Below are 15473 nucleotides of genomic sequence, written 5' to 3'. Positions count from 1 at the left end.
CAATTACTGCAAAGTGTAAGCAAAAGTTAGTTTCTAAGTACAGTTTTCTGAACTGCCCAACACCCCAGCTAAGAGGGCAATTCTACAGTTTTATTCAAAACATTTTTTGGGGAACTTTCCAGGTCACGTCTTCCTCATACTGTTACTTCAAGTGGCCGAATGTAGAAACTGGGCCACATTTCTTACAACTGGTAAGTTTTTCTTTTACTTTTCTGCTGAATTGCCAACATCTATATGTCCTCCATTGTAGAGGAGAAGGTTACATTGGGACACGAACTGGAATAGGAACTGCAGTTGTGGTTCTGCACACGGAGCCACAACTCAGACGGTCAAGGCTGCAAACAGTCTTGAGAACCATCTGATAACATTCTGGGAACAGTCTGTTTTGAGAAAGTATATGAATAACTAGAACCAGGTGTTCATAAAAAATACTTTCTAATGCTCTGCTAGTTTGTAAGGAACTGTTTATTCTCATGGAAGTATTGTGCATGTATCTAATAAAAACCAAGGTTGGTGAAAGTTGGCTGCTGTTTGCCTGCAAGAGCTTCAGCCCTCTACTCCTCGGCAAAACTACATTTCTGCTGTCTGGCTGTCCTTCGTGTAGCCAAAGACAAAAGTGGAGTCTGAACAGGGACCTGAAGGGTAAGTCTCAAAAAGACAGGGGAAATAAAGTTACGTTCAGGAGAAAAATGAAACTTTTGGGAATGTCACAGTAGAGTCATGGGGAGCTCCCCATCCACCAAGAATCAATATATCAAATTATTTTGTAGTCAGCTGAAAAGTGCAGCGGTGAAGGTGAAGAGTTCCCAATTCAGGGAGCTATTCCCAGTGGTAAGAAAGCATTGTAACTGGTTTGACTCAGTGGTAAAACTCAGATAAATTTGAAAGTATGGAAACAAGTTATGCAGGGTTTAAGGCATGTTCATCAGGCTGGGGATTCAGTTCTGGTATCGGTCTGGTCACTCTCTAATTTGACATCCATAGCTCTCCAGCCTTTGCAGTCTGAATTGGAATCCTATGGTACAGATCATGAACACCCAAATCAGATACCACATCCGGGGTATGAGTCTGCGGATGATGTGTTATCACGATCTCTTCCCGCTTTGCCTACTTGCTCGGGAGATAAAGATGAAAAGACAGGAGACTGTGAATTTGGTAAACAATCCAAGGAGCTATCCTCATCTGAAAGTGAACGTGAGGATGTAAACACTGAAGGATGGGATTCCGAGCCTTACATGAAAGATTATAAAATCCTGACGGCTCAGGTCCAGCAGACAGCTGAGAAGGTAGATAAATTAACTTTCCAAATTGGAGGAAGAAATGTGAAGAAACAAGAAATGCAAACCCCGACGATTTGTAATCCTTATATGAAAGAAAGCTTTGAGCCTTCAGCCTCTCCTGCTCCTCTTTTCTCCACCAGCGGCACACACTGGTCCCAGGACACTTCAAAGGCCCCTAGTACAGCTTGGAGGATCTTTTGGGAAAAAGCTGCTTTTGGATTTTGATAAAGATTGCCCACGTGATAAATCAGTTTTTTTTTTTTTTTGGATTTCCTATTCTTCAACAAAATATGCCAATTAAAGCTTAATGTTCAAATTGATCATCATAATATGGAATATAAGGTTTTAAAGGCTTTAAAGGAAGTTGTTAATTCTTGTGGTATGCATTCAACTTATGTGACTGTACTTAATAACTATGCAACTGAAAATCAGTTGATACTCATGGGCTGGGAGACTTTATCAAAAACAATTCTAGAGGCAGGGGAGCATCTGCAATTTAAAACTTGGTGGAAGGAAGAAGCTGAACAAATGGCTCGTGTCAATGTGCGACGCAACCCACCAGGCCCTACAAGAGATCAATTAACAGGACAAGGTGAGGCAGCTGCGCTAGCAGCTCAAGCGGGTCTAGGTGATGCTGCTATACTTCAAATTCGCTTATGCTGTATGTGAGCATGGAATAGAGTTGAACGCCCTGGCTGGAGGGCCCAGTCATTCACTAAAATCATACAAAACCCTGGGGAGCCTTATACTGATTTCTTATCCTGACTTCGAACTGCTATTACTAGAGCTACTGCACAGCCAGATGTGCAAGAGCTTTTATTATAGGCCCTATCTTATGAAAATGCTAATACAAAGTGCCAAAAGGCTCTATGCCGCTTAAGGGCACAAAGCACCATTGGAGGAGTATATTAAGGCTTGTCATGATGTTGGCTCCCCGACATATCATGCTAATCATTTAGCTACTGCCTTTAAAATGGCTGAAAGACCCTTCTCCATTGATGGGAGCGCAGACTGGTGCAACCACTATGAAAATCAGTATGAAGATACCTCAAAGAACTAGGATTAGAGGTTCCATTTGACCCAGCCATCCCTCTGCTGGGTATCTTTCCAAAAGAATTAAAAGAATCATACCACAGTGATATATGCACACCCATGTTTATAGCAGCAGTTTGTAATAGCTAAAACTTAGAAACAGCCCATCTGCCCATCATTTGGAGACCAGATAAAGAAGATATGGTTTTTCTATAAAATGGAATATTACTCAGCCATAAAGAATGAGAAATTAAGAGTCATTCATAGGAAAATGGATGCATATTGAGGTTATACACTTAAATGAAATAAATAAGTCACATGTGTAAATACCAAATAGTTTCTCTGGTGTGAAAAACTGTAATTGTAAATAAGATTCTAATGGTATAATTGACAATGTGTAATAGGAAGAAAAGGGCTAAAGGTGTAGGGGGAAGTGGGAAGGGTAGGGGGAAAGGAAATAAGGGAAAAGAAAAAATATGAGAAAAGGAAAAAATGGAAATAAAGTTTTTGTAAATAGGGAAAGGAGGAGGGGCTGAAGAGAGGGTAGGGGTATGGGGAAAAAATGAGAAACAAGACCTGTCATGTAAAGATACAAGATCCCAATGATGAATGTAACTGTAGTGTATACCGAAAATGTACCAATAAACTCAATGAGGAAAAAAAATAAAATAAAATAAAACTGTTGAAGGAGACCCCCATGTGGGTAAAACAGTGGTCGCTTACAAGAGGAAAACTAGAAGCGCTGGAAAATTTGGTGCGAGAACAGTTATATGCAGGGCACATTGAACCTTATACTAGTTTATGGAATTCTCCTGTGTTTGTGATAAAAAAGAAAACTGGTAAATGAGAATGCCTACAAATCTTAGAAAAATCAATGAGGTAATACAGCCCATGGGACCTTTACAGCTGGGAGTACCTACACCCACATTAATTCCCAAGGAATGGCCCATTATTATTGTAGATTTTAAGGATTGCTTTTTCACTCTCCCTTTACAACCTCAAAATCAGGCTTATAATAGTCAGCCTGTTCATAGGTATCAATGGAAAGTACTGCCACAAGAAATGTGGAATAGTACCACATTATGTCAGCATTTTGTAGATCAGCCTTTGTCTTGCATTTATAAACAATATTCTCAAAGTTTTATATTTCATTTTATGGATGATATTCTCTTTTCTCATTCCAATCCTGAGATTTTACAACAAATCTTTAGAGAAGGAACATGAGAATTAGAATCACACGGACTTCAGATAGCGCCAAAAAATACAAACAGAACCACCTATGAAATATTTATGTCAAATTATTGAAAGATACCCTTAAGACACTTAATGATTATCAAAAGTTATTAGATGATATTAATTGGCTTCATCCCACTTTGGGAACTCCAACATATGCTTTGACTAATCTTTTCCAAATCTTAGAAGGACCCTCAGATTTAAATAGCCATAGAGCTCTTACTAGAGCCGCTCAAAAAGAATTGACTTGAATTGAGAAACACGAAAAATGCCTCTATTCAGAAAATCAAAACTTTACAAGATCTTAAATTGTTAGTTTTCCACACTCCACATTCTCCCACTGGGCTAATCCAACAGAATATTAATATTATTGAATGGGTTTTTCTTCCACATAAGAGGGTAAAAAAATTGGAAACATATTTAGAAAAAATTTGTGAATTAATTCATCAGGGTCGTTTATGCCTGTCAATTAATGCAGTATAATCCACAAGAAATAATTGTTCCTTTTACTCCAAAACAAATAAAGGAGTTGTTTCAACTTCATGATGACCGGGAAAGAGCCATGGCTTATTTCCTTGGTAAAATTCATAACTCATATCCCAAGGATAAATGTACTCAATTTTTGAAATGAACTCAGTGGATTTTGAGTAAAATCATAGTAAAACATCCTGTCCAAGGCCCTACTTTTTATACAGATGCCAATAAACAAGGATTGGTGGTATACACAGGTTGTACAAACTCCTTAGCATTCTGTCCAACAAGCTGAATTATTTGCTATTATTTTATCATTGACACATCATAGTCAGACTCTTAATACAGTCATGGATTATCAGTATGCTAAATTTACTGTCCAAAATATTAAAACAGCTACTATTTTTGAGAATGGTTCTACTTTACATCATTTATTTATACAATTACAACGATTGTTACATATTAGAGAAAATCCTCTCTTTATTACCCGTATTAGAGCTCATACCAAATTACCTGGCCCCATGGCCAAAGGTAATGATACTATTAATCAGTTACTTGTAGGTTCAGTTCTTAAAGCTCAGCAGCATCATGCTCTTTATCATTCTAATGCCCCTAGTCTACACGCTCAATTTTCATTAACATGGCAACAGGCTAAAGATGCTATTCAGCAATGTTCCACTTGTGCACAAATAGTCACACCCTCATGTGCACCTGGAGTTAATCCCAGAGGCATGACTTCAAATCAGATTTGGCAAATGGATGTAACTCATATTCCAAAATCTGGCAAATTAAAATATGTGCCTCACACAATCGATACCTTTTCAGGCTTTACTTGGGCCACAGCCCTCAGCTCTGAAAGGGCTGATGCAGCTATTACTCATTTGATGGAAGCCATGAGTATAATGGGAAAGCCAATTAATTTAAAAACTGATAATGGCCCTGCTCATATTTCTATTACATTAAAAAAATTTTAAAAACTTATGACATTGAACACACAACTAGTACACTCTATAACCCTCAAGGTCAAGCAATAATCGAAAGTGCTAATCATACTTGGAAAGAGATGTTGCAAAAACAAAAAGGGGGAATGGTGTGGAGAACAGTACAACTAAAACTATCTCAAGATTTATTTACTCTCAATTTTTTGAATGAGGCACCTGACAGGCACATAGCAGCTGGCAAATCCAAGAATCTAAGGAGTTGGATCAACCTATTTATTATCGACCTGCACTCGAAAAAACTTGGCCACCAGATCGGGTTTTGAGAGGGGGCTCTTATGCTTTTATTTCTACAGATGATGAGAAGTTTTGGGGCCGACTCGAGACATAAAACTGAAGAATGAGCCAGAATTGAAAGTTTGATACTCTGGGAATCACTGAAGACATGGAACGCATGCATATTGGCCATCCAGCGGTTTGTGTGACTCCAGTGAACTCGACGTGCGCCACTGCCTACCTGGGGCCAAATTACAAAGTTAACCGATGAAGGTCAACAAGGGGTTCAACAATCAGGGCAACCAGTCACACTGACCACTTTGTTTTTGGCTATGCTATCTTTAATTAGTACACAGGTTAGTGGAACAAATTACACTCATTGGGCTTATATTGCAAATCCACCCTTCAATAGGTTTGTTACTTGGAGGGATTATACTATCGCCCCATGTATGTAAATGATTCCAGTTGGATGCCAGGCCCCTAAGATGATCACGGCCCTTTTAGGCCAGGGGAGGAAGGAAGGATAACTGAAAATTATACTGTTGGAGCAGAAGGTTTACCTATTTGTACTGGACATGAAGAACATTGTCTTAAAATAGACCCCCAGGCATGGCTTTCAGTGGTTCAGAATGCCACCAAGAATGATACCCCTAAAAGATTGTTTCCTTTAAGTATTGAAGGGTTTAAAGAAATTAATGCAACCAAACAAACTAGTCCTCCTGATCTTGTTAATCATCTCAGTGATTGGGTCCGTTGGACTCAGCGCAGAAGTGAAACTGCTCGAGTCTTAATACTTCCAATGGAAGTGCCATTGATTGGAGTCCTATGGGCTCTGCTTGAGCAAAGGGATATGGCTCTGATCTCAGATGGCACTGAGAGAATCAAATGATCACTAATAGGGGAGGAAATAAGTCAATCATGTGGCATGGAGGTGGGTTTGCCACACCTAGCCCATGTTTGCCCTTTCAACCTGTACAGTTTCATCTTTGGAAGGTGGGGGCTGCCCTTAAACCCTTAAGAGCATGAAAAGGTAGTATGTGGAAAAATCAAGCTAATAATCATACTCAATTATCTTTCACGATAAATGAAACCAGATATATTCAGACCTGTGTTTATCTTCCTTTTGTGTTTATGAGTGGGACTGCTACGTGGAATGAAACAACAGAGTTGGTAACTTGTGTCGATTGCTCGATTTTTCCTTTTTAACTTGTATAAATTATACCATAATATTTAACATGAGTTCTCGTAGTCTTTATATTCTGAAAGTAATAACAGGTGTGTGGCTACCTGTACCTATGACTAGACAATGGCAGGATTCTCCTTCTAGCTTGATGCTACAACAAATTCTTAAAGGGCTCCTGAAAAGGTCCAAGAGGATGATCGAACTGATGGTTGCAGCCGTTCTCGGACTGCTATTACAGACACGGCAGTGACTGCTGGAGTTGCTCTCCATGAAGCTATACAAACTCCTGAGTTTCTCCAGGACTGGCATAAAGATTCAGAAAAACTGTGGTCTTCACAACTTCAGATTGATAGTGAACTTTCTAGCCAACTTGCCAACCTGCAACAAGCTGTTGTAATGATGGGCGATCAAATTGGTAGTTTACAGTGCCAGATTCAACTGCGCTGTGATTGGAATGTATCCACCTTTTGTGTGACTCCTATTTCTTATGATGAAACTGTATTTCTTTGGAAAAAAGTTAAAAAAAACATCTGCTTAATCACAAGAATACATCTCATGAGATTTTGGAGTTACAAAACCAAATTAGGGAGACGTATCAAGAACAACTGGAGATAACTGGTGGGGCTGCTTGCACAAAGTGTAATCGATGGTATTCAGGATTTAAAGCCTCTCTTATTTAAAGTCTATGATAGGATCCTCTGTAGGCTTGTTATTAATTAATATCCATATGTATTTGTATTGTTTTCTATGTAGTCTGGGGGAGACTCCGACATCAGCAAGGAGTAGCCTCTCGACAAGCCACTGTATTTTCTTTGATGTGGCACAAAGTGAAGCAAAAGCAAAGGGGGGAAATGTAGAGGAGGTTACATTGGGACATGGATCGGAACAGGAACTGCAGTTGTGGGTCAAGGCTGCAAACAGTCTTGAGAATATTCCAGTAACATTCTGGGAACAGTGTGTTTTGAGAAAGTATATGAATAACTAGAACTAGGTGTTCATAAAAATATTTTCTAATGCTTTGCTAGAGATAATCTGCAAGGGGCCAGGGATTTAGCTCAGTGCTTCTGCTGCCTGCCTCACAAATGCAAAGTCCTGAGCTCGATCCCTGGGCCAAAAAAAAAAAAAAAAAAAAAAAAAAAAAGACGGATAATCTGTAAGGAACTAACTATTTATTCTCATGGAAGGATTGTGCATGTACCTAATAAAAACCAAGGTTAGAGAGAGTTGGCTGCTGTTTGCCTGTCAGAGCTTCAGCCCTCTACTCCTCGTCAAAACTACATTCCTGTTGTCTGGCTGTCCTTCGTGTCCACGACAACACTTCATATTTCTGCACCTTCGCACACCAAATTGGTCTGAACTCTAAAATTTCTTTTTATATCCTTTTTGCTTGCAGTTCTATAGCCATACAACAATCAATTGCTAAATATTAAATACACTGCAATATTGTTGTCCAGTGATATTATCTTGATGCCTTACAACCAGCTTTCCACATTGACAATACCTGAATAATACCATGTCCTTGGGCAAATACTTCTATATTCTCAGCCTTCACTGCGGTGTTTTCTAGAGCTCTTCTGACTGAATGAACCGTATAGTCAACATGATTAGCTTTCAGACCTAAAATTAACAAACAAAAGCAAGAAGTGTTAGAGAGTTCACTACTTGAGATTCCGATAGGGTGAAATGCAACCTCTCCGCTTTACATGTCCTGTTTCCACACTTACACTGAGCAGTCTGACTCAAGCTGCACGCATCACACAAAGCTGTGATTCTACAGAAGAGAATGCGCACCACTCTTCAGGCGCAATGATGCAAGGCATGGTGACATAAGTGTGTGAAGGTGACACCCGGAGGTACCTAAGTAACAGTTTCCTTAAACCATGACACTGGTCAAATACTACAGTTTCTGGCAGCAATTTTCAACCTAGATACCAGTGATAAGCACCAAAGAACTTGCACAAAAAAAATGGAACAAGCAAACAAAAACCAATTGACCAGAATCACAATCTTTCAGGCCTAGATCCCAGAGATTGATCTTATTGAAATCTTCCCAGCTGATTTTAGCATGCGAAGTTACAGAAGCCAGAAATTCCTCAGTTTTGTACCATGGACTGTTGTTAGAGAGAGGAGGAGTAATGCTAACATTCTAGTCTTCTGCAGAGCTCATGACATTTTGTACACAAGTAATGATATAAAGTAAGCAAAAAACACAAATATAGAAACATTATAATGTTAGAAGGACAAATCAAGGAAGTAACTGATTTTGTCCATGAGAATCCAGAAAAAACAAAGCATCATCTGAGGAACTGGGAGATAAATCTTGGTCTTAGAGAATGCATAGGAATTTGCAAGAGAAAAACAAACAAATAAAAACCACAAAGCAGATAGGACTTACAGTAGGAAGAGCGAGCAGAAGGCCTGGAGAGAGCGGCACAAGAGACCTGAAATACCTAGTGAGGCTAACCTGGACTAGACACGACAGGAGTCACATCAGGACTGCAGACCAACTATGGCCAAGGACGCGACACTGACAGTGGCTTTCAAGTAAGTGATGCACGATGACTGGCTTGTGTTGTAGCTCTGACACCAGTGTGGATGCAGGCAGAGAGACAGTCATGGCTGTCAGGAGGGGGTGACAAATGGAGTCTGTGAGAGCTAAGTCTCGAGTGGGACATTTCTGAGATGGGACCTCTCAGCCCACGACCCTGACCCTATGTGATCTGAAGACACCAATACTGCACACCCTAGCAATCCCTGCATCTTCATTTTAGTTTACTCCATACTGGGTAACTTCTAAAATGTAATGTAAGTACTGTGGTCAAAGTGTGTCTCCCTAAATAAAAGCTCCGATGGACAAGGTATTTTTGATGTTTTCTCCACTAATTATAGCCCCAGAATTAAAATACTGCTTCATAACCATTAACACCAGGTAGTCAGTAAATATATTTGCTGAATAAAAACACATTAAAATCATCATTACCACCTAAATTATTCTGCTTTAAACTTCATTTTGTGCCCAAGACATTACCAATTTCACATGTTCTCCTACCAGGAGAACTTGGCAAACAATCTACAATAAAGAGTACCAACCAATGACCTTACCTGAGAGTATCAGGGCAATGCCTCCACACGCATTGGGGGAAGACATAGATGTCCCATTCATTAGCTGCGTCCCCCTCAATGTCCAGTTAGGAACAGAAGCAATGGCTCCTCCGGGTGCACTGATGCTCACGCCAAGGGCCCCATCCGCACTAAATGAAAAGCCATTGAAGTCTGCTTACCACAGTGAAACCTGGATATTGTGGGCATTTCTAAAGAGCCTGCTGGGCAAATCACCTGATTCCAATACCACAGGTTATCTGGAGTCATTCCCAGTAACGATGCAGATACTATTGTACGAAATCAATAGGGTAAAATACTCAGCATAGCTTATTCCCCGTCGGGCAGCATGTATTTTTCTCTGTATATGTATCTGGGTTTACGGGTGACAGGTTGGAGGTGTTCGGCATACGGAGAGAAAAAAACTGCTCAGACTCCTTGAAAGATGCTCTTCTCTCCATAAGAGAAATTTAGTTTGTTTAAAGTCTAATATAGTATTGTATAATAGAACATAATGTGGGTTGGATATGCAATTTAAAATTATCTAAGAGCTACATTTAAAAAGGCTGAAAAGAGACAAGTTAATTTAAACAGTACATTTTACTTAACAGGACACATCCAAAATACTTACAACATATAACTGTCAGAAAATAAGGAGTTAGTTTATGTTCTTTTTTGCACTAAGGCTTCAAAATCTAGTGCATATTTTACAGTTATAGCACACCTCCGTTCAGACCAACCTCACAGGGTAGGAGCCGCCATTCTGGACACCTGGAGTTTAACAGGACCGTCCAGGTGAGGGCTTTGGCAAGCGAAGTCTAATGAGTTAGACAGCCCTTGGCATTCGTGACCACACTGCCACTGAACACATGCTCTGTACTCTCTCCCAAGGAAAGAAATAACACAACACACTACTTTCCCAGGAAGGCTGCTGCATGGGCGCCTTCCCTATACAATACTCACCTAGTGGAGTAAATTTTTTATTCTTGGCTTAGAAATAGCAGGGCAGTTTGATTCATTTTTACACAGAGCTGAAGGCAACACACACATTGAGACAGGATGAGTTTTACTTTCTTGCTTGCACTATGGATATTATCCACCAATGTTCAAATGTGGGCATTTTATAAATACAAAAAAATGGCTGCAAAGCCATGAATTTTAACTACTCTCCACTGCCTTTAATTGATTTGCCAATAGCACGTACAGTGCCTAATAACCATAAAGCACTCCTAAGTCTTTAAATCAGTACTCTACAAATGAGTTTAATGAAATGTCAATGTTTCCTTAAAATTAAAAAGGTTAGTGACATTTTCCTTTCGAATTACCATATAATAAAAATTCAAAGCCCCTTTACATAGACATTATTTGATAATCTGTACAGCTATGCCACAAGTGGAAACACCAGGATGCTTTATGTCTGATGTTCAATGCTTACCGAGAATAGTTTCCAAAAAGCACTATGAAATCTACTCCCTTCAATGACCATTAGATTGTCCTATATTTTATAATCTAATAGTTGAATCTATAATTGGACTAAGTATCTGCAGAGATATTTCATGTGTAGTAATATAAGTGACATATATTCAATTCTTAAAGCAAATGGTTTGTGAACTAGTATGTTTAAATAAGTTCCCCTCATAAACAGTGCAACAATAATGTTTAATAAATATGTTTAAATGAGTATGTTTACTGTAAGATTCCCTTATTATAGATACATATTTTTGGTACTGGGGATTGAACTCAGGTCCTTGTGTTTGCAAGGCAGGCGGCGGCACCACTGAGCTAAACCCCCAACCCTAAGCTTCTCTTATAATTCATGAACCCTTTGGCAATAAAATAATTCTTTACGCACTTTTTATTTTTCAATACCAGAGACTGAAGCCAGGGCCTCATGCATGCTAATCATGTATTCCATGGAGCAACATTCCCAGCTCCTAAAATAATTCTCCAAGCATTTTATGGCACATGATTGGAAAAGGCTGGCTTAAACACCCTCTACTAATTTCTTTTTGAACTGACTATAACACAAAACCTAATATTTCAGAATCAATTTAAAAAGTAACAAGTAACTGCACATAAAAACATAAACCTCATCTAACTTGTTCTTACTCCTCACTCTTCGTCAGTGACACTGGCTGGGCTGAGGAGGGCAGCTCACAATGATGTTACAACAGGAAGTTTTCTGATACCCAGGGAGATCCACAGCCCAAGTGCTTTAAAAACTAACCAATACTTTATAATAAGTTAAGGAAATGAATTTACTTTATAAAAAAGAAATTACCTGAGAAGACAAGGAAAATACATATAATTGGGAGACTTTATTATTGCATTTGCTGTCGGTCAGTTTTCTAATCTCCTCTTCCAATATTGCTTCTATCATCTACTTTATACTTCAAACACACCCATTTATTTCCTTCAATGTCACTATTCAGTATGTCAGTTATAAACTAAAACCTGCGTATCCTTGGATTCTTGTTCTACTTACCACACAGAACAGCCCCTTTCTCTCAATAGCCTACCAATTCTTCAGGGACAACTCCCATGTCTTCTCCTCCTAGTCCTCCCGCAATTGCTCCCCCTCTGCCGCCTCAGCACCAGCACCAGCAATGGCATTCTCAACTCAAACCAGACTGTGCTTTCATGCCTCCCACTGCAGGCAGCACAGTATCTGCTGAACTAAGTTCTTCTTCTAAATTAACTCCACAGAAGTAAAGGGATGAATCAAAATAGGCTTTCTTTTCCAGAGGGTGCATGTACTCACTGACGTCACAAGGGCTTATAAAAATTAGGACTAAACCCCAGGAAAGACAATCATTTCCTGGAATCAGACAAATATAGTTCGGAGGCTATCAGGACCAAAACAGATGAACATCACTTGTCAATCAGAACTTTCTTACTTAAGAAGGGCACACAAAATGTTCAAAATAGGTTACAGTCTCAAAAGCATGTACTGTGCTTAGGTACACGGCTCCATCACTGATGGGTGCTTTATAAAAAGCCGAGGGCCTTGGGCCGGGGATTTAGCTCAGGAGTTTGGTGGCCTGCCTTGCAAGCACAAGGACCCAAGTTCGATCCCCAGTACCAAAAAACCCGAGGGCCTTTGTTTCACCAAAGCTCAAATATTAACATCACTACTTATTATTGAAAACTCTGCCCCTCAGAACCATGTAAACCAGTTTAATAAATATACGCAGTGCCATGTACTACTTGCACCTACCTTGGCCCTCTAGAAGACCATGTATATTGATTTGCAGGTAATTTCTCTCTCAGGGAATACTCTGCAACCATCATATCGGGAGAAACATAAGCACCAACACCTGTAGGGCAGATCTGTCATTAACAAAAGGAAATAAAATATACCAGATGGATCCTAACTCTCCCAAGAAAATCCACTGTTCATGTGGGTAAAGTGTTGAATAACTACATCAGTTCTCTCTCTGGTACAGTGGAAAGACAAAAAGTACTAACTTCCAGGATTCTTACACGGGTTAGGTAACAATCTACCAACAAGTGTGCATCTGTACTCCCATTATACCACTCATTCCAGTCTGCTTTAATTACAGTAAAGTGTACACACGCTGGCTCTCCTACCAGACCTTGTTATTAATGATCACATAGGAATGATACAGCTAACGTGATTGTGGCCTTTCCGGTTTCTTTCTGTTTAAACAAATTTTATTTATAAGACAGGAAACTAACCTATCACACTTGACGTCGTTCCACCTGGACAACCCACTGTAGAAAGGCACGGACCATTATTTCCAGCACTTGAAACATAGATTATATTATGCTTCCATACTGCTTCATTAATCACTTCACAAATTCTCCTGAAAAAGAGAGTTCCTTCATAAAACTGTCGTTTTTACTTATAGAAAAGCAAATTGCAACATAGTTCCAAATTGCAGAACCCAACAGTGGCCACATCAGAAGCACTGAATGCTTTCCCCCTCGATCAGTGCTCAGTCACTCTTCCTGAGGGAGTCACTTTTGGTGGAACACTGCATAACCATTCCAGGTGATTCATTCCAGTTGGGTTTAGTGTAGGGAAGTCATGAGGCCAGATTAAATATGCAGAAAATGTGACGTGTACAACTTTATGTGGAAAATATACTAAATACTAGCACTAAAATATTAGTACTAAGTACTAGTACTAAAATATTAGCCGTGATTGGGCATCTCTGGAAACAAAGATAAAGAGGAAATCAGGCACTAGAAAGAATATAGGATTATATGAAATCTTGTTAGAGGCTAGGGCTACAGCTGAGTGGTACAGCACTTACTGACAGTAAGGAAAAGAGATGAAGTTAGACCATGAAGATGAGAATGGAGTTTATGTCACAAAACACACGACCGAATGGTCTTCCAGTCCTAAGCGTGAATATCTGAGCTAAGAAAGAATACTAGGGAAAGATGACTTTAAAAGGATAAAAGTCAAAGGAGAAAAGGAAATACACTTAGGTGAGAAAGACAAGGCAAAAGGAAAAGGGGCGAGAGTGCATTAAAGAGTGAAACGACTGAAAAGTCACTGGGTACATGATGTCTCACAAAAAACCTTGTACCAGTTATTTGAAAAAAATAGATCTGGTAATAGCAAACTACAGGGTGTAACTTGGCAAAATTACCATCCTTTTTTTTTTTTTTTAAATGGTACTGGGGACAGAACTTTGGCACTGAGCTACATCCCTGGGCCTTTTGTTTACTTGTGTTTTACAACAGGGTCTTGCTAAGTCCCCAAGCCACTCAAATTTGCAATCTTACCACCTCAGCCTGCCTGAATGCCCAGCTAAAATTTCCACCTTGGCAGGACTTTACTAAACTGCTTCAGAAACAGATGACTGGTATGTTTTAATAGCCTGGTGGCAGAAGCAGCGAAGAGACTGTCAAAGCATTAAATTCTAAAATAAAGTAATTTCAAAGAGTTGCTATGAAGCAAAAGAGGTGACATCAGGTCAAGGCCACAGCACTGCATCTGGAGCAAAAGACACCGATGACACAGAGAGGAGGAGTATGGGGGCATGAGACGCTGGGAAGGACCCGGAGACAAGGAAGGCAAACAAGTGGAGACAGTGAAAACAGGCAACCAACACCGGCTTTGCAGGTCAGGTGTCGCTGAAGGGAAGAGTATGCTTTCAGCAGGTCTGGGGGTCTGTCCGCCCAAGGACCACTGAAGTTGGGCTCCGGTGCATGTGGAATGAGTAAGAGTCGTAACAGGCTGTCCCTCAGCTCTAAAGGTGCTGACAAATGAGGATGTGGTAAAGCCAATAATGAAAGCCATCAGAGTGCTGGAGAACTGCAGGTCTCAGAAGCACAAGTGGGTAGGCTACACCAGCCCCACGGCTGTGCTAGGAATTGTGGCTCAGACATGCAGTGACCCTGGCGCTGGCATGGAAGATGAGGTCTGGGAGACACACAGTCACCACATAACCAGTACAGCCGCTGTTCTTCCACTGTAATACTCAATTCGGTCATTTAAAATATTTAACCCTTTTCACCAGATACGGTCTGTGCCTAAAAACTGTCAAGAACACTTACCCAGAATTTGGCCAGTGAGTTGCTTCTCCATAGCTGTAGTTGACAAGGTCACACTTATGATTTATAACTTCTATCATCTATTAAAAAGATTCAGAGTCTAGTTTAGGCAGCAATTTATAGGAACAGACTTTCCAAGAGAACAAAGGTGTATAATCCTTACAGTTTCTTGATCAACTACATTCTAATTTATCAGTTACTTTCAAGCATAAGGTAGTAAAAAATAATGGATAGGAGAAGACACACAGTGTATTAAGTAGCCAATAAAAAAAATACAATTAGTATTTTTAGAAGGGAGTGTGATTAGCAGAAAAGTACAAGCAACAGAATGGTCCCTACTAGGTTTTAAAAATTACCAAGGTTCTATATGAAAATGACACATACAGCATTAGTTGAGGTTTTAAACTCCTTTTTGGCTGATGGAGCAGCTGG

General features: G+C 39.8%; 1 protein-coding gene across 9 annotated transcripts in view; it reads right to left on the bottom strand.

Moving 5' to 3' along the window:
- Tpp2 (tripeptidyl peptidase 2) overlaps positions 1 to 15473 on the bottom strand; it is a 70950-nt gene that overhangs the window by 30757 nt on the left and 24720 nt on the right. For all 9 annotated transcript variants that reach the window (XM_010604628.2, XM_010604630.3, XM_010604629.3 and 6 more), the window contains exons 8-12: positions 15045 to 15121; positions 13212 to 13339; positions 12730 to 12829; positions 9516 to 9664; positions 7915 to 8030 (exon numbers count right to left, since the gene is read on the bottom strand). In XM_010604628.2, the coding sequence (XP_010602930.1) occupies positions 7915 to 8030; positions 9516 to 9664; positions 12730 to 12829; positions 13212 to 13339; positions 15045 to 15121 (570 nt within the window). The remainder of the gene's footprint in view (positions 1 to 7914; positions 8031 to 9515; positions 9665 to 12729; positions 12830 to 13211; positions 13340 to 15044; positions 15122 to 15473) is intronic.

Source organism: Fukomys damarensis, unplaced genomic scaffold, assembly GCF_012274545.1.
Source record: "Fukomys damarensis isolate Sample0158 unplaced genomic scaffold, DMR_v1.0_HiC HiC_scaffold_6, whole genome shotgun sequence".
NCBI lineage: Eukaryota > Metazoa > Chordata > Mammalia > Rodentia > Bathyergidae > Fukomys > Fukomys damarensis.
This window is presented reverse-complemented; position numbering and strand designations above follow the sequence as displayed.